The sequence below is a fragment of the Dermochelys coriacea genome, chromosome 1, assembly GCF_009764565.3.
Source record: "Dermochelys coriacea isolate rDerCor1 chromosome 1, rDerCor1.pri.v4, whole genome shotgun sequence".
In the NCBI taxonomy this organism is placed as follows: Eukaryota; Metazoa; Chordata; order Testudines; family Dermochelyidae; genus Dermochelys; species Dermochelys coriacea.
In genome coordinates this window covers 220,944,647-220,965,779 of record NC_050068.2, presented here as the reverse complement: position 1 = coordinate 220,965,779, position 21,133 = coordinate 220,944,647, and the positions used below count along the sequence as shown (strand labels likewise).

The window sequence follows — 21,133 nt, the reverse complement described above, 5'->3', positions numbered from 1 at the left end:
ACATGATAAAAGTCTATAAAATAATGAATAGTATAGATAAGGTAGATTGGAAGCTTCCACTATCTCTGTCTTATAACACAAGAACAAGGGGACATTCAATCAAAATAAGAGGCGGGAAACTTGAAATCAGTAAAAGGAAATATTTTTTCACACAACGGAGAACTAAGCTGTGGAACTCACTGCCACAAGAAGTAGTTAAGGCCAAGAACTTAACCAGATTCAAAAAGGGATTGGCTATTTATATGGATATTACGAATACCCAGAGTTATCATAAATCACAATAAAAATTTGGGAGGGATATTAAACTTTGTGCTTTAGGGCTTATGCCAGTCTATAACTATTAGAGACCAGGATGAGACCTAATGGCTACTGTCAGACAGGATACTGAGTTAGACGGACCACTGCCTGACCCAGTATGGCAAGTCCTATGTTCCTAAATCAGGCCCTGTGCAACCCAATATTTTAAATAGAATGAAATCTAATAGCAATAGAACTTAACCTTTTTTAGTAGTCAGTCATCTCAAGACAAACATGAAAGCACCCCTTGAATTAGACACAGATGAGTTGCTTTTCAATTCTGGTGTCATTTGCAAATTGGATCATGGTTGAATGTACACCAAAGAAATGCATGACAAAGAGAGATATGAGGCATCCATGCTTTGTGAAGAGATGGACATTTATTTATTATTCATTACCATTATTATTCAAAAAGCATCAGGAAACCCTAAGAGTCTTGGAAGTACCTAAAAATAGCAGGGTGCATCACTGCTTGAAGACTGACAGATGGAACTCTACATTGGTGCAACTACATTAAAAGAAAAGCTAAGGAAGAACAAAGAGTGAGAACATCTGAGTCTTGCTATTTTTTTGGAGGAGAACATCAACAAGATAGTATAAAGCCCCCTCATCTCTTCCAGTGGTTTCACTTTTGCTTCACTGCTGTGACAGAGGGAGCTCCAAAGGCCAGAGCTGAAAATAACTGCAAAGCCAAGAAAGAAGAAAATATTTAGGAAGAGATTTTCAAAAGCATTCAGTATTAGCATAATTGCAACCACTGAAATCAATGAACTTCCACTGGCTTCATGGGAGCACAGTTATGCCTTTAAAAATTCCAGGCTTATTTTTTAATGCAGTGAGTTCATTTAGAATGAATGTATCTGAACTGACATGTTTGCTCCAATAGTTATTTCTGGTACCCTTCAAAATACTTCTTAACATCCTCTTATACTGTGGTATTATGATGCACTGCAATATAAAATCATCTGTGATATGCTCTCAGATTGATTTCAGAGGAAAAGTACAAAGCACCACTTGACTTAGAACTCCTTCTGTAATTCTATTTTCCAGGTTAAACATTATGCACTGACAGTGACATCAGGCCTTATATAATGTCATGTGATGTCTTTCTAGACAGTGTAGATGCAGACTGAATCACAGCTTTGCTTTAGAGTTGACAATGAATAATAATTCTATTGCCTCCAGCCTTTTCCAAAATGCTTTCTCATCTCACAGCTAGTTTAGAGCCACACTGAGGCCCTCATAGAGGTCAATGGGAAAATGCCGGTTGAAATCAATGGGAGCAGGATCGTGCCCTTGGGGCTCAATCCTGCTCTTATTGAAGCCAATGGCAAAAGTCTCTTTGATCCATATGGTGCAAAACCAGGCCTTTGGGGTTCAAGTTATAGAACAAACCAAAGAGGTTTCAGCAGGTTTGTGTGTGACCTGAATTCTGTCCCTTGGTGTGCCTTCTGGGCTGGAATAGAACAGAAATTTTCACACCTTAAATTATTGGTTTTACTCTCCAGTCAATGTTTGCCTATAAAGCCCATGAACCTTGATGAGACCTATAGTACATTTGCACATTAAGCACTATAGTGCAACCACAGCAGCCACTGTGCCTTCTTTGGGCCTTGTCCTCCAGGATGCTGAGCACATTCTGGGAACTGCTGATGGCTTTTAACTCCCAATGACTTCAATGGGCATTGAGGGACCTTAGTAACCAACAGGAGGTACTCAACACTTTGCAGAATTGGGCCTTGGTGTAGGTGTATAGATGACTATAGATGATGGGTAACATTTCATTGGTGATTTAGGAATCTAAGGGTTTGTCTACATGGTGGGGTAATGTGTTCTATGGGGGTACGATTTCTAAAGCACACTAAAGTGTTGCACATTAATTGGTCCATGTAGACCCTGCTGGTTTGCTTAAATGTAGAGCTCTTTCAAACAGCACTATGTTAAAGTGCACTAGGGAACCATTAGTGAGCACTAGCAGGGTCTACATGGACCAATTAATGCACAAGACATTAGTGCACTTTAGAAATCAAACCCCTAGTAGAGCACATTACCCCTTATGTAGACAAGCCTTGAGTGCCACTTGCTTTCAGTGACTTTCCTAAGCATCAATGTGACTTTTGAAAATGGGATTTAGTCCCAGATCCTCAAAAGGTATTTAGGTGCCTATTCCTATTGATTTCAAAGGGCGTAAGGCTTGGTCTGCACTTGAAAGTTGTACCAGTATAACTATTTCATAGTGGTCTGGGGTTTTGTACTAGTAGAGTTATACTGGTACAACCCCTATTGCAGGCATAGTTATACTAGAACAAGAATCGGCAACCTTTCGCACGTGGTTCATCAGGGAAAGCCACTGGTGGGCCAGGATGGTTTGTTTACCTGCAGCATCCACAGGTTCGGCCAATCGCAGCTCCCGCTGGCCGTGGTTTCTCGTTCCAAGCCAATGGGGGCTGCGGAAAGAGGTGGCCTGGCCTGCACCACTTCCCACAGCCCCAATTGGCCTGGAACAGTGAACGGTGGCCAGTGGGAGATACTTTGCTCTCTTCTGGGAACACAAAGGGAGAGGAAGCCACTCACAAGCCCTCTGTTGAAGATATCCCCAGAGTGGGGAGTGGACACAAAGAAAGCATAGCTGGCTCCCAGACACAATTTAGAACAGTGCCTGGGTTGCTCTAACCTGCCCTGGGATTCAGAGAGTTGTAATTGGTTGTTGATTCTCATCTTCTCTTTAGTTTTCCCTTCTCCTGAGCTGCCCTTGTTGGCTATTGGGGGAAGCTGGGGAGGAGGAAAAAGGGAGGGAAGCCATCCTTTCCTAGGTACTCCCTTAGGCTTAGCAGAGCCAGTCAAGCTCCTATCCTGCTCTCCCTGGAGGGTCCCCTTGTTCAGCAGGGAAGACCCCATCCCTTCCCCCTAGTTTCAAGACTAATGAAAACACTTCCATTTAATAATCACAGGGTGTGGTTCAAAGAATTCCTTTTCAATGATCATTAAATACATATTTTCTTTTTGAAACAGTCACTTTCGAGGGTCACAATTTACATCCCTGAGGCCTGTACGTGGCTCCCAGTACACACATTAGATATCACAGCTGCATCCAAATGTATTCCGTTATATAGTGCATAAACTGATTGTATAAATGAGGCATGCATTAATGTGTTGTTTTCACAGTAGTTAATCAAGGAAGCAATGTTGTTTTCCCAGAAACAAATAGAGTGTTTATCAAAAGTTCCTAGCCATATTATAACAAGAGGTTTAAGTGGAGCATGAAGGTACAAAGAAAGACCTTGGGCAGATTTTCTGCCAGTTTATGTGGTCAACATCCAGATATGAAACAACCTCTTCTTCATTTAGGCACAGATTACAAAGGTATGTAGGTACCTAAACCCCAAATGTAGATACCTACAATGCACTTTTAGGCTCCATTGAGATCCACAAAACTCATGCCAAACCCTGAAGGCACATAAACTCATTCGGCAGCTAAGTTTTGGCAGTGAAAGTTCCCTGGGGCCTGTGATAAATGAAGGGGGGAGGTAGCTCCCATTTATGGACACCCAACCATCCAGTAGCTATAAAATCCACTTAGTAGCTGTTCTCTAATTGCTCTCCCTACAAAGGATTAAAAGGTTTCGCTGCTGTGCATAGTTAAAAGGAAGTGAGTGGGCACCTGGCCAAAAGAACCAATGGGAAGGCTAGAACTTTTAAAAATTGAAACAAGACACCCCTTTTGTCTGTCTGTGTTGTTCTCCCAGGGAGAAGTGAACAGGACAATGACTGTGTTGTAAGAAGCTTGGGGCCAAGTATGAAAAATCACCAGTATCATACCTATAACCTACTCATTTGAAACCCCAGATATGTAAGTAGATCAGGAAATGTCTAGGAAGATGCGATCAGATTTATCTCTTTTTATTTCTTTATGGCTTGTGGATTCCTCTGTGCTAACCTCAGGTGTTTTTGTTTTGCTTGTAACCTTTAAGCTGGACCTCAAGAAAGCTATTCTTGATGCTAAATCCTTGTAGTTGTTTTTTTTTTTAATCTAGCAAATGCCTAAGTTCTCAGGTGTATTTTCTTTCTTTTTTTAATTAATAAAGTTTACCTTTTTAAAGAACAGAATTGGATTTTTGTGTCTTAAGAGGTTTGTGTATGTTGTTTAATTAGCTGGTGGCAACAGCTGATTTCTTTTTTTTTCTCAGCTCTTCCCCGGAGTTGGGGTGAAAGGGCTTGAGGGAACCCCACAGGAAAGAATTCCCAAGTGCGCCTTCCTGGATTCTCAAAGGGGTTTCTGCACTTGGGTGGTGACAGCATCTACCCATCCAAGGTCAGAGAAAAGCTGTAACCTTGGGAATTTAATATAAGCCTGGAGTGGCCAGTATTAATTGTTAGAATCCTTGCAGGCCCCACCTTTTGCACTCAAAGTGCCAGAGTGGGGAATCAGCCTTGACAGGGCTTAAGTTTCTATCTCTGGGTACATGCAGTGCTGCCTCACTCTAGGTACCTGGGGAACTATCTTCAACCTAAGCTCCAGAGCAATTCACAAATCAGGGAAGACAGATGTTTGGCTACCTTAGTACTGTGCAGGGCCCGATCTGATAGGCGTGCTCAGAGGCCATCTACCAGATAGGGTCCCATTCAAAATCCAATCAGAGGAGGAGGTGGTGGTCATGCCTATGCCCTCTCAGGTGGGTGCCCTAATCACTGGGCTACAGAGTCATTCTCTCTGTCCCAATGACTGTTTAAGCATTTATCCACAGTGGAACAGTCATTGGGAGTGTGAAAGAGAGAGCATGAGGGAGCAGTGGTCCAGTGTTAGGGCACCCATGTGGGAGATCCTGGGTGCTTCGTCCCTGCTCCAATCACTCCGTAATGATCTATCCACAGTGGAACAGCTTCAACAGATACCTACTGGCTCACTAATCTGGGCTTGGTTATTTGAACATTGATCATCACCACTCTTGCCACACGAAAGAAGAACAGAAGAGACTGAGGGAGCCCCCACCTCAGATTACCCCATAGCTCAGTCGTTAGAGGGGTGGATGAGCCCTGTTCAAATCCATTCTCCCACCCTCGCCTCCAGCAAAAGGGAGGAGAAAAGACCGGTGGTGTACCTGCCTCCTCCTCCACCTGCAGTTACTGCCTGTGTAAGCAACTCTTATGAGAAACTCCTGAGGCACCTAAACCACCTGACTCCAGGACAGTGGTTCCTGGTTGTAAATAGCGAGCTGAGATGGTCGCCGCCCTGCAGCCGGGACGTAGGCACCTGTCTCTCTGAGAGGGGTGGGGCTTCGCACACACCCTTCTCATTGACATCACCCATTGGTTAGTTTAGGCGGCTCCCCACCTAGTGCAGGTTTCAGAGTAGCAGCCGTGTTAGTCTGTATTCGCAAAAAAGAAAAGGAGAACTTGTGGCACCTTAGAGACTAACAAATTTATTTGAGCATAAGCTTTCGTGAGCTACAGCTCACCTACTGCACTGGCTCTTGGGACACGGAGCAACCCAATGCCTAAGTTCCGTTGCGAATCTGGGCCCTCGTGCCTGATTCAATGGGAGTGTTTCTAGTGACTCCAAGGGGTGTTGGAAGAGACCCCTAACGAGGGAGCACTTAACCCTTTGCATACAGCTATTGCACCAAAAAAAGAGCAGCACAATGAAGCAGTGTAACATACCAAATGACCAGAGTGACTGCAGGCCAGACTTTTAAATTTTTTGAAGGTATTTAGATGCCTAAAGATGCAGATAAGCACCTAGTGGGATTTTCAAAAGTGTCCTACAAGGCAACTCTGTCTGCACCTGTAGGCTTTAAATACCTTCAAGAATCTGGTCCTAAATCCTTGGAGTTAAGGCATAAGACCCAGGCTCAGGAACTGTGTGTCTTATTCCTGGCCCTGATGTTGGGTGTCCTTGGGCAGGGTGCTTAGGGCTCAGTTGTGCTCTGTAGGCAAAGCCCTGTATTGGGCAAAATGTGGAGCTCCACTACCCAAAGGAAAGTTCGAGGAAAAGTTTTTCCTCCATGGAGGAGCACACCAACTCCTATGCCAATTCTGGAGGTGCAGCATACATAGTTGCTTGGTGCATGGGGTGGGGAGGCATCACCCAACCCCATTTAGGGGGCCTTGTGTCCCTGCAATTAAAATAAAATAAGCAATCCCAGAGGTCCAGAAAGCAAAGGGGCTGCAACTGTGTCCCTACTGCTGTCTGGGGGTGCAAAAAGCAAATGGGGGTAGAGCTAGTTTCCTTGTAACCCAGCCACCCACCCAGCTGTGCAGCTGGACAAAATCTGACTATTGATCTTTCTATGTTTAATTTTCCTAATGTGTAAAAAGGGGGTAATAATATAATTTAGCTCCCTCCTAAGGGTGTTGTGAGGTTTAATAGGCCTGATCTACAGGCCCACTGAAATCAATGGGAGTCTCTCTGTTGATTTCAGTGGGCTGTGGAGCAGGCGGAATGTTAGTAAAAGGCTCTGGAATCACTGGATGGGAGGAATTTCTTAATGCAAGGTTATTATTTTCCAGTGTTATAACAGACCCCTACTTCCCACTGGTGCTTTGTAATTTCCCTCTAATCACTGTTTGTTACATAGCAAAAGAGAGACGAAAAAGAAAAATCAGCACGAGCTAAAGCCAATGTGATGTTTTTTACTGTTACTCAGCAATACTACCTATAGCAGTGACAGCACAAGGTCATTAGCACACAGTGGGCCAAAATCTGTTCTCAGGATGCACCAGTACAAATCACTTGAACTGAACTCTGTGCTGACTTATCCATTAACTTTAATTGGGTTGCACCTCTGTAACTGACAGCAGAATTTGGCCTGCTCAGTGTAAAATACTTCTGTATGCTAACTCTATAGTTGATGTAATAAGGTAATTAAAACAAGCACACTGGGAAGCCTATAAACCTGGTTGACATGCCCAGTACTATTAATCAGCCCCATTCATTCTTATAATTCTAGTGTTTCCATGTACAATAGGGCCTGATTCACCTCTGTGTTAGCCCTGTTTTATGCTGGTTTACTCCAATTACACCAGCATAAAACTGGAGTAATGCAGTGGTAAATTAGACACAAGAACAGTATTAACCAATTTTTTTACTGCCAACAGTGTTAAACCTTGGAAAATCCTCTTTTCACCATTGTCCTTTGCAGCACAGATATTTTTTCCTTCTTCTGGGAAGTAAATGTAAGATTGGCTGCTTATCCTTTGGTAAGAAAAGGGAACTGAATGTATCCTCACTATATCAGATATGCCAGAATTCATTTCTACTCTTTCCCTAAATAAAGAAGGCAAGAACTACACACACCTGAATGAAACAACTTCATTAATTAGGCTCCTTTTCAGGAAATGTACCTGTATCATGTTTCCTATTCATGGGAGACTTAAACTTCACAGAATCTGCTATTGGCAGCTCTCCCAGGATATTTTCCATTCGCACATATTTCTAAAAATGTCAACCTCACTGTAACCATTCTCGTATGGGAAGTCCAACATCAGATGTACATTAGATTGGGGGGAAAAATCACAAAGTACTTTTAAAAAGGAAAACAAATTTCAAGTATATCATATTGCCCATATCTACAACCCTGTTCCAATGATACCGAGAAACCATTTTTTGGACCCTGCGATGACACAGTCATGGTAATACAGTTTGAAAACTAGCAATGAGAACTCTTCAGTTTTAATTTATGAACGATGGATTTTATGTGAGACCTTTATTAAGGCCTGATTCCTGCACGTTAGGGTGTATTATCAAATATAGGAAAAAATCCTACACGAGGCACTAAGACCCAAGCCTACTCCCCAATCCTGGAATTAAAAACAGACAGCTAAGCAACTATGCATCTGGCTGTAGGTGTCCTCCCCAGAAAGGAGAGTGCAATGCCATGGCATGTCAATTTCGCACCAATCATCAACCCTAGATGATTTCATCGCCTGATTTTGGTTCCCACCAGGTATAATCACTTTGGGACTAGTCTCCTTATAACTCCTATTCAGGGTGTGAACTAAATATGGAAATACAAAACATGTGCAATCTAGCTATTTTGCATGTCAAGCATATGGAATAAGCATAGCTGGGTCCCCACACACTCTCCCTCTCCCTGCACCAACACATCCACTCATCCTATTAGCCATATAAGTGAGAGCCCAGCTGAGTAGGTATATTAAGGATGAAGTGAAAACAGAACATTCCCAGGTCTACCTGAACAGGACCCAGGGGAGGGTCAAAGATTCACTTCAGTGGAGTTACTCCAGATTTACACTGGTGGACCTGAGAGCAGAATTTGTCCCCTAAGCTAGTTGAAATTTACACTTCACTGTCCATTGCCATTTTAATTCTATATTTAGCAGCTTCTCACTGCAGAGGAATCAATAAAAAGGCATAAATTCACTCCATAATGGGCACATCTGCTACTAACTCCAATGGGAGTTATGTCCACTTCCACTGGGGATGAGACTGGTCCATGAACTGCAGTTCTGTCCTCTCACAAATCTAACCCTGTTTTCTGAGGCAAGCATGTGTTTCAAACATATCATTCCTCCAAGTGCTTCATAATACTAAGATATGATAATAGACTCTTTGAGGTTACTTCCAATAACAATGGACCTGAATGAACATCCTGAATTGTGAAGGGGTGAAGGCAAACCCCTCCTGCTGTGTTTGGATCTGAGTCAGCTTCCCTGTCTTAGGAGGGGTGTTCTAGTGGACTTTACACGTTTCCCCAGAGTTACAAGAGAGTTCTAGTAATGGTTTATTTCCTATAGACTACAGTATAGCAACTACTGACAAAGAGAATGTCCCCGGGGTTCCAAGAGAATTCTTCTGACACTTGCAAGATTTCCCATCATTTCTAAGTCCAGCGAAGCTTCAGCTAGTATACAATGGCCATTGGCAGCTTAATCGCCAGATGGTTAAAATGCCAATAGACAGTCTACAGTGTTGCTGTGTGGGTGGGATACAAGAAGGTTAGTGTAGAACATAAGCTAAAGCAGCATCTTCCTCCTCTCTTTGTTAAAGTCACAGAAGCCCTTCCCTGGAATTTAACCAGTTTGGGCCTCTGTTGAATGGCATCACTGGGTAGATGGGGGACATCCAGAACCAAACTGGACTCTACAGCAACAACCCTTTCCAATCTATGGAAACTGACAACATATAAAATAAGGTCATGTTGACAGAGTCAATATAATATGGGACCCATAGTCCACTATTCCTAGTGGATTCCAGCTTCTTCTCATGGACACTGAACTCTGCTCCACTGCTGGTCCACAGCAAGTGCATCTACACCCCTCTGTCATCTAAAGCTGAATGTGCACAGGTTTGCTTTTTTGGGAGACACAGGATGGGTAGGAGACTTCAGGTCTCCTCCTTGACAAAACTTCCAGATCCCTCAATAGGAATAGAACCCACATAGGTCCCCACTGGCATTAGTCAGTAAAAACACCACATTGAAATCCATGGAGCTTCCAGGCCTTTCATTATGATTTCTCCCCACACTTCCGACCCAGCCACTTTTGATCCTACACTCTTGCTTTTATCACATTTTCCCTACATATCTCCTAGATACTATTTCTGTCCATTCCCCTCAATACAGTATCTGCTTAACAAAGTATGAATTCAATGGCAAAGCAAGATGGCCAAAATTTAGGTAAAACCAAAATCTGAGACACTTCCAACCATACTAATATTCAATCAAGTTCACTCTGCATTAAATATATATAAAATCAGCAGAATATGCTAAAAAAACCTCATGGCTACTAATAATATTTAATATCTGTGTATTTAATAATAATAGTATTTAGTGCTTTCATGGTGCTTTACCTATTCCAAGCAATGGAGATCTGTTAACTGGTTCCATTTCACAACACTCCAGAGAGGTACATGGGTCAATATCACTTAAAGATGGGGAAACTGAGCAAGAAATTCAAAGTGCCTTGCCCATGGTCACACAATGAGTCAGTGGCTGAGTTAGAATTCAGAACCACCCATGAGCTCATTCCTCCAGACCATGCTATCTTAGACAAAGTTTTGTTGCTGCTGTGTGCCTCAGTTTCCCCATCTGTAAAATGGGGATCATGATATTGGCCTCCTTTGCAAAAGGCTTTGAGATCTACAGATGAAAAGTGCTACACAAAAGCTGGGTGTTTGTTTATTAATTATTAATTATTATTATTATTGGCCTCTTTTCAGACTGATCATGTCTTCCTAATTAATCGTTTGGCAAGCAGTCTGAAACTTACCACCGCACTAATGGTTACTTTATCTAATTAAAACGTTCAACGATTTCACTGTATAACAACAAACTATTTTCACATTAACTTTTCTCATCTTTAAATAACCCTTTTATGCCTTGAACATTATAGTGTTTTCTAAAGCAAAAAAAAATCATAAAGTTCGTTCACGTTAAAAACTTCCCTCAATTACTCCCCCTCAGATTTCCAAAACATTTAACAAGAGAGAGAATTTACAAGGCTACGCTCTTTCAATCACACAAATCTCTTTTCAGCTGTCCACAAAAATCACATGCATTTCAAGCTATGTGAAGGAATATGCAGATTCAGTAGGGGAGAGGGGGAGGAGGGAGAGATTTAAAAGTGCCTTGAGCTTGCCCAAAAGAGTTAAGTAGAGTAGAATTTCACTAATCCCTACTTACTTTAGGGAGGGCAAAGAGAACCTTGGCATGGATTTGTGAGGTCTGAAGATTACCAAGTGCTGGAATGACACCACTGCAGGTAATGAAATTCTACTGTACACACAGCCAGGAATGTCACCACTGCTGACCCTGCTCCTAGCACAGCTGCAGACCCTCAATTGTCTGCACTACTGTCTACCTAGCCATCATATTTCTAATGCCCTCATCAACCCTGTTGTAGCCGAGTGCAAGCAAACTGCAAACCTGATTATGAGGATTTGCCATTGTACTGGTTATTGAAGGCTGGAGCAGCAAGATTATACTATACGTATCATCTATATGGAATATATAATATTGTAGTGGGCTTCCCTGCCTCTCACTGTCTGGGTTGCAGGTGGGTGTGATTTGAGAGAGAGGTGAGGTAAAGGTACATGGTAAAGATGAGGGCTCTCAGGTTGGCACACATTAGGTCTGTAAGTGGGGCGCTCTCAGGATGGTAAGGGAGAGGGCGGTGAGGGGAGGCACAGTCAGGATGCTCAAGGTCTCACTTTTTGAGATGAGCAGCTGTCAATAATTGGGGCTTTAAAGTTTGAGGCGCTCAAAATATGGGAAGGGACAGAAGCATGTGATGCAAATGTCAGTGGAGCCAAATGTACATTAATGCAGCTGGGCATAGGGTGTAAAACATCATGGAATTTGGCCCCTGCTATTCAGCTGCTTTCTGCAAGGTAACGAGTGACATTCTTCATGCCACACTGTAGCCAACACGCAGAGCTGTGATTTGTCTTTCACTTCACCCTCATGAATGTCATCAAATGCTACAACCCTTCTTGCTTTCTTTGGGAACCTAATCTCTTGGTGATACTAAACCTGAGCTGACAGATGATTCAGCAGAGGAGTTACAAGATTTTTGACGTTATTGTGATAATTTGACATTTTTTGGTCAACCGCCTTTAGGGTAATCCATTGTACTGTAATCATTTGGATTATCTGTATTGAGACCCACCAGTCCTTACACTGAAACAGAAACATTCTAGTCTAGATCTAGTCTGCCCTTACACTGCTTAAAATTCAGAGCAACAGCATCCCACTGAAGTCAATGGGCCTGATTTTGATCTCATTTACATTGATATAAATCAGGAGTAAGTTCATGAAACTAATGGTATCATATCTATGCAAAATCAGTGTTAGTCAGATCAGTGGATTTCAGTGGAGATACTTTGGATTTTGGAAGTATAAATGAGAGCAAAGTTTTGCCATTTGTGTTTAACAAGTGCTTAAATAAACCTCAAAGATGGGACTAGCTATCAAATGGTAATGTGTTCTGCAGTGCAGATGAGCAAACTTTTTGCATAGACAGATTTCCAACACTGATAATATAGACTTGATTGTTGTCTCACTTATACTGGTGTAATTTGGGAGCAATTCCACTGAGTAAGTGGAATGCAAAGCTGGTATGAACGGAAGAATCAGGTCCTATGCATTTATGACAGTGGGGAATTGGATAAAGTTATGCATTCCTGTTTCTGTGTGCAAAGATCTGCTGAAAATCAGGAATTGTTATCATGGGGTCAGAGCCTCAGCTGGTGTAAATCAGTGCAGCCCCATTGTCTTCAGTGAAGCTATGCTAATTTATATCAGCTGTGGGTCTGGCCCATTATTTGTGGGAGGGTATTTTTTACTGCATCCATGATAAAAATGAAGAGGTACAATACACATACATAGGAACCAAAGAACACCAAGTAAATCCACTAGAATACAGGAGTAAGAAGGAGATGCATGAATGCCATTTTTTTTATTTTAACCATTTTTAATCTTTGTAACTTAGAATTGTAATGACTTAATTATTTGGCCATAGTATTATTCATATTACTTTTTGTAGTATTCTGTTCCTATAAGAATTGAAATTACCTCTGCTTATTATTGATAATGTTGGGCTAAGGCAAGAACAGTAGTGGATGGAGGAGGAGGACTGAAAGACCAAAGAAAGGCAACAAAGACGGGTACTACTAATCATATTAATACAATTATTATTATATGTGATAGTGTTAAACACTCCTTGCCAGAATGATTTTGCCCAGTGATTTTGGTGATTTGGAGACTATAATACCGTATATTCCTTCTTTTAATTTTAAAAAACATAGCTCTATTAAGTGAGTTGGGGAGGTTGGTGCTTATGAAAATAATGGACAGAAAATGTGGCTAAAGTAACATCCGGGGCAAGCAGATGCTATTAAAGCTTTATATCACATTTTCCCCCAATACACCTCAATTCTCACATGAATCGACCCTATTATTACGATTAGGGGTCTTTCTAGAGCACAAATTACCAAGTATGCCAAACCTATACAAACTCCATCTTTTGGGTGAGCTGTAAAACCAACGTCCTGAATGGCTCCTTATAGATCCATACTCCATAGCCCTTGAACCACACAGCTTGAGAGAGTGGTGTGGGGAGAGAAGCCAAGGAACACCCACTCTAAGTAACATATTCCTTGTACACAGCCCAAAAATCATACAAAAGGAGGATTTGTTAATGCTGCTGGAAGAAGCGTTAACTGTCCCTGTGTGTTTGGCATGCTCAGTGACCCATCCAATGATGGCTAGCTAGGTCACTGAGCACAGATGCTGGCTCAGAGCCAATGGCTGCACTGCCCCCCAGCCAGCCAGGCTGCCACTGCTGGGTGTGAGTGCAGAAAAGTATAAAGGAATATGGAAAGTGAGCTGCTCAGTCTTTGGGGGGGTTGGTCTCAGGATCCCTATTTTATATATCAGGTCAGGCGCTGCCCGGTGGCACTTGTGCAGCACTACTGGCCCAGTGCACAAGAGAAGCTGTATTGAAAACACAGCTCCCTTTCTCCGTGGACATTTTCAGTTGGTGTTTCTGTTTATACCTTTCTCTATGGGAGAGGAATACAGTATCCATTGTTCATAAAGCACTTTGGGGATAAAGGGGGTTCTAGAACTGTTAGTTATGGTATTATCATTTGTAGAATGACAGGCTCTGATGTGCAAGAATGTCCACTAGTGACCAGGCTGAGCAACCAAAACTCATGTCACTGGTGACCCAAGGTATGATTCAAGCCAGCATCCCAGAAATGAAAGGCTAGTGCTTTTCAATACCTTGTATCATCTGCCCCAAATGACAAGTCATTAATAACCATTACATATGTTTCAGTGACTGAAGAAGGTCGATCTTGAGACCTCACATGATGCAGTACGTTGCCCATAAGTCCTGACCAATAACCACTATAATTTTCAAACTTTGATTGATTTCTTTTTTACTAAACTCTTACATTTTGTGCCTTGTATTGGATTAAAGAGGTTTTTAAGTTTGTTGTTAATCTCCAGGTCAGCTAACATAAAATCAATAATGGTCTGGGGCAGATTTTCTTCCTGAAATGGTGGAGAATGGGTGAAAGCAGCATTAACTCTCTCCAAATTTCACTCATAATGTGTGAACTTTCTAATTTTGGTTTTCTCCTCCTTCCCCTCCCCCCCCATTTTCTTTTGCAGCAGTAAATTGGGTAACAATTTGTTCCTCCTCGTTGTTTTACCTCTTCAGCACTGCATATAGGAGTGATCAATGCCAGAGCCTGCTCCCACTGAAATCAATGAGAGCTTTGCCAGTGAAGTCAATGGGAGCAGAACCAGGCCCTTTCTATTGGAAATTTATTTATAGATATTCTTAGTCAGGACACAGACTTGCAACTCTTATTCATGCAAATAGTTCCTGCTAGAGTGGTTAGTGCTGCTCACTTTAATGAGACTGTTTGAGTGAGGAAGGATTACTCTCAGGAGTAAAGGCTGCAGGTACTCATTTATAATAAGAATAGTGGAATACGATAGGAAACGTGGAAAGCTGAGTTCTGATCCTGGTGTACCACACAGCACTTAAGGCCCAGTCTTGCAACCCGTGAAGCACATTCTGAAAAGGACTAAGGCTCCCAATTCCTCCCCTTGAAGTCAATGGGAACTAAGGGCTATAAGTCCCCTTTAGGCACACGCTTAGCTTTAAGCACCTGAATAATTATTGAAGGCAATGGGACTTAAGCAAGTGCTTAAGTGTGTTGATGAACCAGGGCCTAAGCACTTCTTGAATCCCAATCCTCAGCACTTTGCAGGCACTATCTCTTTCTGACTAATAAGCCTCCAGCAATCTCTTGTCCTTGAAAAGCCATGACATCTAAATGTGTGACTGACAGTTTAAAAAGCCAAGCCAAACAAATATTTTCAGTCATATCTGAAGAATAATTGGTTCCCCTTTTATTTGACAGCTCTTTCCTTTTATTGGGGAAAAACACAGCATGTGAGACAGTCAAACACCAAGAGAAAGCATCAGACAGTTCATCTGAGTGTTCAGACTGAAGGATGAGGAATGATCTGATGAACTTGTAAACAGCATTGTGCAGAAGCAGACTCCTTTGCTTTCCTAGGGCCCGATCTTGATGGACGCTGAGCACCCATAACTCATACCGGAGAAATGCTCCCCTCAATTACCCCAGGGACCATCCAGCAAAATTTGGCCAATTGACTTAATTGGACTTTAAGGACACTTTGCACCTTGCAGGACTAAGTTCTATGCTACCTCCCCAAACTCATTGGGTCTGATTCTGCTCTCACCTGAACCAATTTTACACCAGTGCTACTTCATTGACTGCATTTAGTGTGTACTATTTTTATTGCATTAGTGCCCAGAGAACCTAAACAAGATCAGGACCCCATTGGTGTGCCAGGCACTATAGAAACATTCAGGTCCCTCCCCTGAAGAGATTATAGTCTAACCTGAATACAAGACCAAAGTGGGAGAACAAACAATGGAGAACATGAGGGAGGGAGAACTGGGGTAACAGTGACAGGGAGACATAGTCAAGGCCTGATCCTGCAAGCCCCACTCAGGTATCTCAAAAAAGGACTAATCAATGGGACTATTTGCCCATAAAGGCAACTCTGATAAGGCTTTAGAGGATCAAGACCTTAAAGGCTGCAGTAGGCAGACTGTGCAACCTATTTTTGAAAACATTTTTGTTCAACCTGCACTATAAGCTGCATTTCTCATGGAGGCAGAACTCCCACTGGAAAAAAAAGAAAGGTTTGTCTATAACAGGAATGCGTCAGGATCAGGCCCTTTATTTGTAACTTGTGTTGTGAATGATTTCTAAACAGACTACAGCATCACATCCAAACTAAAAGACAAAAGTCTAATGCCAACGAGGAGAATCCTGCACTCCTTTCTCAGGCAAATTGTCTCTGGCTTTGAGTTGGGCCTTATGTGATATTTCTTTACACCACCTTGAAAAGATTCTGCTCACCTGGCATGAATCATATTTTCTGGAACAGGAGGGGAAAATATCACTTTTTTTCCTTAGCATCAATCATGGTAAAGGATGGGTGGGTAGATATTGTGCATAGATAATGGAGCATTAAAGGAAATTTTTGCAAGGTTGATTTCCACTAACCTCAGTGCATACAATACTGTATTGCATACAATAGATTCTTGTCTTAAGTAACTATTAAGTGCATTGAAAATTTGATAAAAACAAACCTTGAGCGTTGACAATCAAGACTTCTCTTCCATGACCTGCTAATCTTGCTATGGTAAAGGCATGAAACATCCTTCAGCAGTGCAACAGGAGTTTGCAAAAAAAAAAAAAAAAATTGTAAGCGCTTTGCAACAGAAATGATAATGTAGCGTTTCGATTTGAAGTAACGAATCAACTTCATTTCACTGTTCACTAAGGTAGCTGCACAGTGCCATGTCATCAAAATGAAGATGATCTCTCATTGTCATTTAGGAAGATTGAAACTGTAAAATCCAGAGCCTTGTGACGGTTTTGCTTTGAAATAACAGAAAAAGAAAACATTTTGATGAAAGATGGTTCTTTCCTCCTCAGGCCGAGACATAAGCCACATGATGGTTATTTAAGTAGCACTCTGTGCCATGTCAGACTCTATGTGCCACCCATTTTGGAAATATTATCATTAAAAACAGCAAGCCATTTATACAAATGGCATGGGTACGCAATGTGCCTGATTCATGTGTTAAAGAAATCTGGAGTGTAAATCAAAAAAGCTTTGCAGATACCGCACACATGATTAGCTTTCAAGTTGTTTTCCCCCGTTACCACTGTTTTTGATCTGTTGTGCACTTGGATAAAAACTAGGAGCAGCAGACAATAGCCTATAAAAAAATCTCCAAATTATACCAGTGGTAGAAAAACAAACAAACAAAAAGCTGCGCCATTTTTATCTGGGATAAAAAGCACAGGGCTGAATTATTAGCAATTCTGAAACAGTAAGGTTGTTAATAAAAGTACTTATAAAGAAATATATCTACAATATTTAATCATTTCAGGCTCATAAAAACCTAACATTTTCTCAACAACAAAACAAAAGTTTTCTGCAGCAAATTCACTTCACATACTAGATAACCAGATCTGTACTGATCACAAGGGAGAAATCTGAAAGTGTTTCTTAGCTAATGTTTCTAGTGCTTTAAGTCATGTTTCACAGGAAAATAAATACCCCATTCATTCTTAAATACAATTACACATATATAAAATATAGTGGAATAATTTCAGTTCGAAACTACAGTACCAAAAAAATCCATTCATTTTCCATACACAACCTCTCTCCCAATCTTTTAATACTAAACTTTGAGCAAGTGAATTAGTTACAAATGACCCATTTAAAATCACAGTTTGCTAAAGTAAGTGTCTACAAATAACACCAGTTTGCACTGTAATAATTTATCAGCTCCTGCATCATGGAGTGTAGCTTATTCTTAGTCTATTTTAAAAATAGGTGACCCTTTATGTGGTGGAAAAAAGAACATAAAAACAGTACTCCTGGAGGTCTGTTCAATTATAAAATATAGGCTGACTTAAAATACTGTCTAAGTGATACAAAAAATTGTGTGTGTGTGTGTGTATATATATATATATACACACACACACATATATATATATATACACAACATTAACAAATCCTGCTGTACCTCAGAACCCAAATTCATTCCCTTCCTTACAGGTCTGTTTCCCTATTGGTGTCCAGACAGAGTGCATAGAGGGATTTTCTAAGATCTAGGTTGCTTTTAGCTTTGATATTGGTTTTCTCTAAGGATCCAGTGCCGTTGTTGATCCCCTCACTGTTTTCCAAGTGCACAACAGATTTGTTCAGAGAGTTTTTACTGCGACTTCTCTTCAGCTCCCCCACAGCTGAGCTGCCCTGAGCGCTGCTGGGTTCCTCCTTGAGAACAGACTGCTGCTCTTCGTTGTCAGTTCCTCGGTGGTAGAAGTAGTTGAAGTTGGACACGATGACAGGTACGGGCAGGGCTATGGTCAGCACGCCAGCGATGGCACACAAGGAGCCCACGATCTTGCCCCCTACGGTGACAGGCCTCATGTCCCCATAGCCCACCGTGGTCATGGTCACCACAGCCCACCAGAAAGCGTCGGGGATGCTGGAGAAATGGGAGTCTGGGTCGTCCGCCTCGGCAAAGTACACGGCGCTGGAGAAGAGGATCACCCCGATGAAAAGGAAGAAGATGAGGAGCCCCAGCTCCCGCATGCTGGCTTTCAAAGTCTGCCCCAGGATCTGCAGCCCCTTGGAGTGTCTGGAGAGCTTGAAGATCCTGAAGACCCTGACCAGGCGGATGACCCTGAGGATGGCCAGGGACATGGCTTGCTGCTGGCCCCCGTTGTTGTTGCTGGCGGTGCTGGGGGCCCCGGGCTCCTGCTGCTCCTGAGCCAGCTCGGTGCCCAGGGTGATGAAGTAGGGGATGATGGCCACGATGTCGATGATGTTCATGATGTTCCTGGAGAACTCGGGCTTGCTGGGGCAGGCGAAGAAGCGCACCAGCAGCTCGAAGGTGAACCAGATCACGCAGGTGGTCTCGATGATGAAGAAGGGGTCGGACAGGCTGCTGGGGGGCTGCATCGGGGGGGCCTCCCCGGCGGTGCCGTTCAGGGCTGCCCCGTGCGGGGGCTGGGGGGCCTGCAGCTCCCGCTCGTCCCGGAACTCGGGCAGGGTCTCCAGGCAGAAGGTGATGATGGAGATGAGGATCACCAGCACCGAGACGATGGCGATGCCCCGGGCGGAGCTGGAGCTCTCCGGGTACTCGAAGATGAGCCACACCTGGCGCTGGAAGTCGTTGCGGGGCAGGGGCTTCTCCTCCTCCTGGATGAAGCCCTCGTCCTCCCGGAACCGCTCCATGGCCTCCTCGCCCAGCTGGTAGAAGCGGATCTCGTCGGCGAAGACGTCGATGGAGACGTTGACCGGCCGGCGCAGCTTGCCCCCGGACTGGTAGAAGTAGAGGATCCCGTCGAAGCTGGGCCGGTTCCGGTCGAAGAAGTACTCGTTGCGCAGCGGGTCGAAGTACCGCATGCGCTTGTCCGGGTCGCCCAGCAGCGTGTCCGGGAACTGGTTGAGGGTGCCCAGCTGCGTCTCGAAGCGCAGCCCGGAGATGTTGATCAGCACCCGCTGGTGGTGCAGGGCGCGCTGGCTCTTCTCCTCCTCCTCCTCCTCCTCGGCCGCCGCGGCCATGCCCATGCCCAAGCGGTGCCCGCCTTCCTCCGGCAGCACCATCGCCTCCTCCTGGCCCCCGCCCGGGTAGGGGCGCGGCGGCTCGGCGGGAGCCGGCGGCGGCGAGGCGCCCCGGGCAGCGGGCACCCTCCGGCTGGCGCTGCCGGCGCGGTCGCTCCTGCTTCGGCAGCCGCCGCTGCCCGCCCGCGGCTGCTCCTGCTCCTGCTCCTGCTCCGGGGCGCCGCGGCAGCCGTTCAGCCAGGCGGGGGCGGCGGAGTTGGGGACGAGGAGCAGGTCCCCCCGCCGCCGCGCCCGGCCGCCTCCCGCATCCTCGCCCGCTCCCGCGATGGCCGTGGCGCCTCCGTTCTCCAAAGTCACCAGCGCGATCTCCATGGGCAGCGGCGGGCGGGGGGCGCAGGGGAGGCGGCGGGCATGCTGCGCTCCCCTCCCTCCGAGCCGGCCAGCTCCGGGCGGCCCCCGGCCGCCGCCTCCTGCGCCGCGAAAGGCAGCCCAGCCGAGCCCCGGGGAACCGCGCGGGGACCCGGATATGAACGAGCGAGCATTAGGCTTGACGTCAAAGAGGATCCCTGCTTCCCCGCGCCCCCCGAGGCAAACAACCGGCAGCCTCCCCGGTTACCAGGCTGCAGCATCCCTCCGGGCGCACACGGCCCGCCCCGGCCAGCCGCCCTGCCCCCTCGCGGCGGCGGCGGCCCCCGGGGGACAAGGGGATGCTCCGGGGCCGTGCACATTCCCCCCGGGGGTGGGAACTGCATGGGAGTCCCGGGGGGGGGGCGCGGGGGCTGCGGCGGGGGAGAAGGGCAGATGACTTCACCGTGGAAATTCTCCCCCTCGGATCTCAGTCACCCCGACGCAGACCCGGGGAAATCAGTGGATCTACTCCGGGTTCACACTGGTTTCATGGGATCTGAATCTGGTCCATGGGGGGGGGGAGGGGAGGGAGGGGTTCTGCGTGGAGAAATGGCAGGGAAGAAGAAGTGCAAATGTGACCAAACCGGGAACCATTCCCGCGCTCCTTCCTCCGCAAAGTTCCCACTAGGATCCGTGGGGCAGCGCTCGCAGTGGGCTTTAGTGAGACTATAACCATGCAGTTCAGACCCAGAGAAAGTCTCCTTTCAGTTACAGGTCCACTGATGCCAGTGCGTTTGCAGCAGTGTAACAGGAGAAATGGGTTGATGTGAGAAAGGTCGGCTAGACAGAATCCAGAACCGCTGTAATAAAGTGATGCAAGAAAGGACATGACACACTGTATCTCGCACCACAAGGGGGTATTTTCCCTTCGTGGGATACAGGAACGATTGAAGCTACACAATTAAGCCTGCCCTACGCTGAATGTATAGACATCGCCCCCACTCCAAAAAGGCTCACACACAGGCTCCCACATGCCTGCACACACAACCAGTTCAGGCTGAAACAAAGGATTATACTGCCTGTCCCCATTCATGGATTATTCGTTAAAGGGATTTTATATAGAGAGGTCTGTCAAGTCTCTCCGGCTATAAAACCCCATTTACACATAGTGGAAATCATAATCACAACACACTTTGGGGATTCTTTTGGCCTTTCGATTTTTTCCCAAGTTCAGACAGAACAAAGAAATGGGGTATTGGCACCTTCTCTGAGTTTGTTTAGCCTGCAGAAGACATGAGCTGATATTTGTTTCAAAGCCTCCCAAA

At 44.6% G+C, this 21,133-nt stretch overlaps 1 protein-coding gene across 2 annotated transcripts in view; it reads right to left on the bottom strand.

Moving 5' to 3' along the window:
• LOC119850022 (potassium voltage-gated channel subfamily A member 5-like) overlaps nt 1–20,096 on the bottom strand; it is a 32,042-nt gene extending 11,946 nt beyond the window's left edge. The window contains exons 1-2 of one of the 2 annotated variants that reach the window (XR_006281459.1): nt 17,944–20,096; nt 16,462–16,753 (exon numbers count right to left, since the gene is read on the bottom strand). Coding sequence is in view for 1 of the 2 variants with exons in the window: in XM_043514754.1 (XP_043370689.1) it covers nt 16,708–16,753; nt 17,944–19,832 (1,935 nt within the window). In the remaining variant the exon portion in view is untranslated. Of the gene's footprint in view, nt 1–15,215; nt 16,754–17,943 lie in introns of those variants that run through there. The other variant, XM_043514754.1, reaches the window with a different exon arrangement.
• Between the last annotated feature and the right edge of the window lie 1,037 nt (nt 20,097–21,133).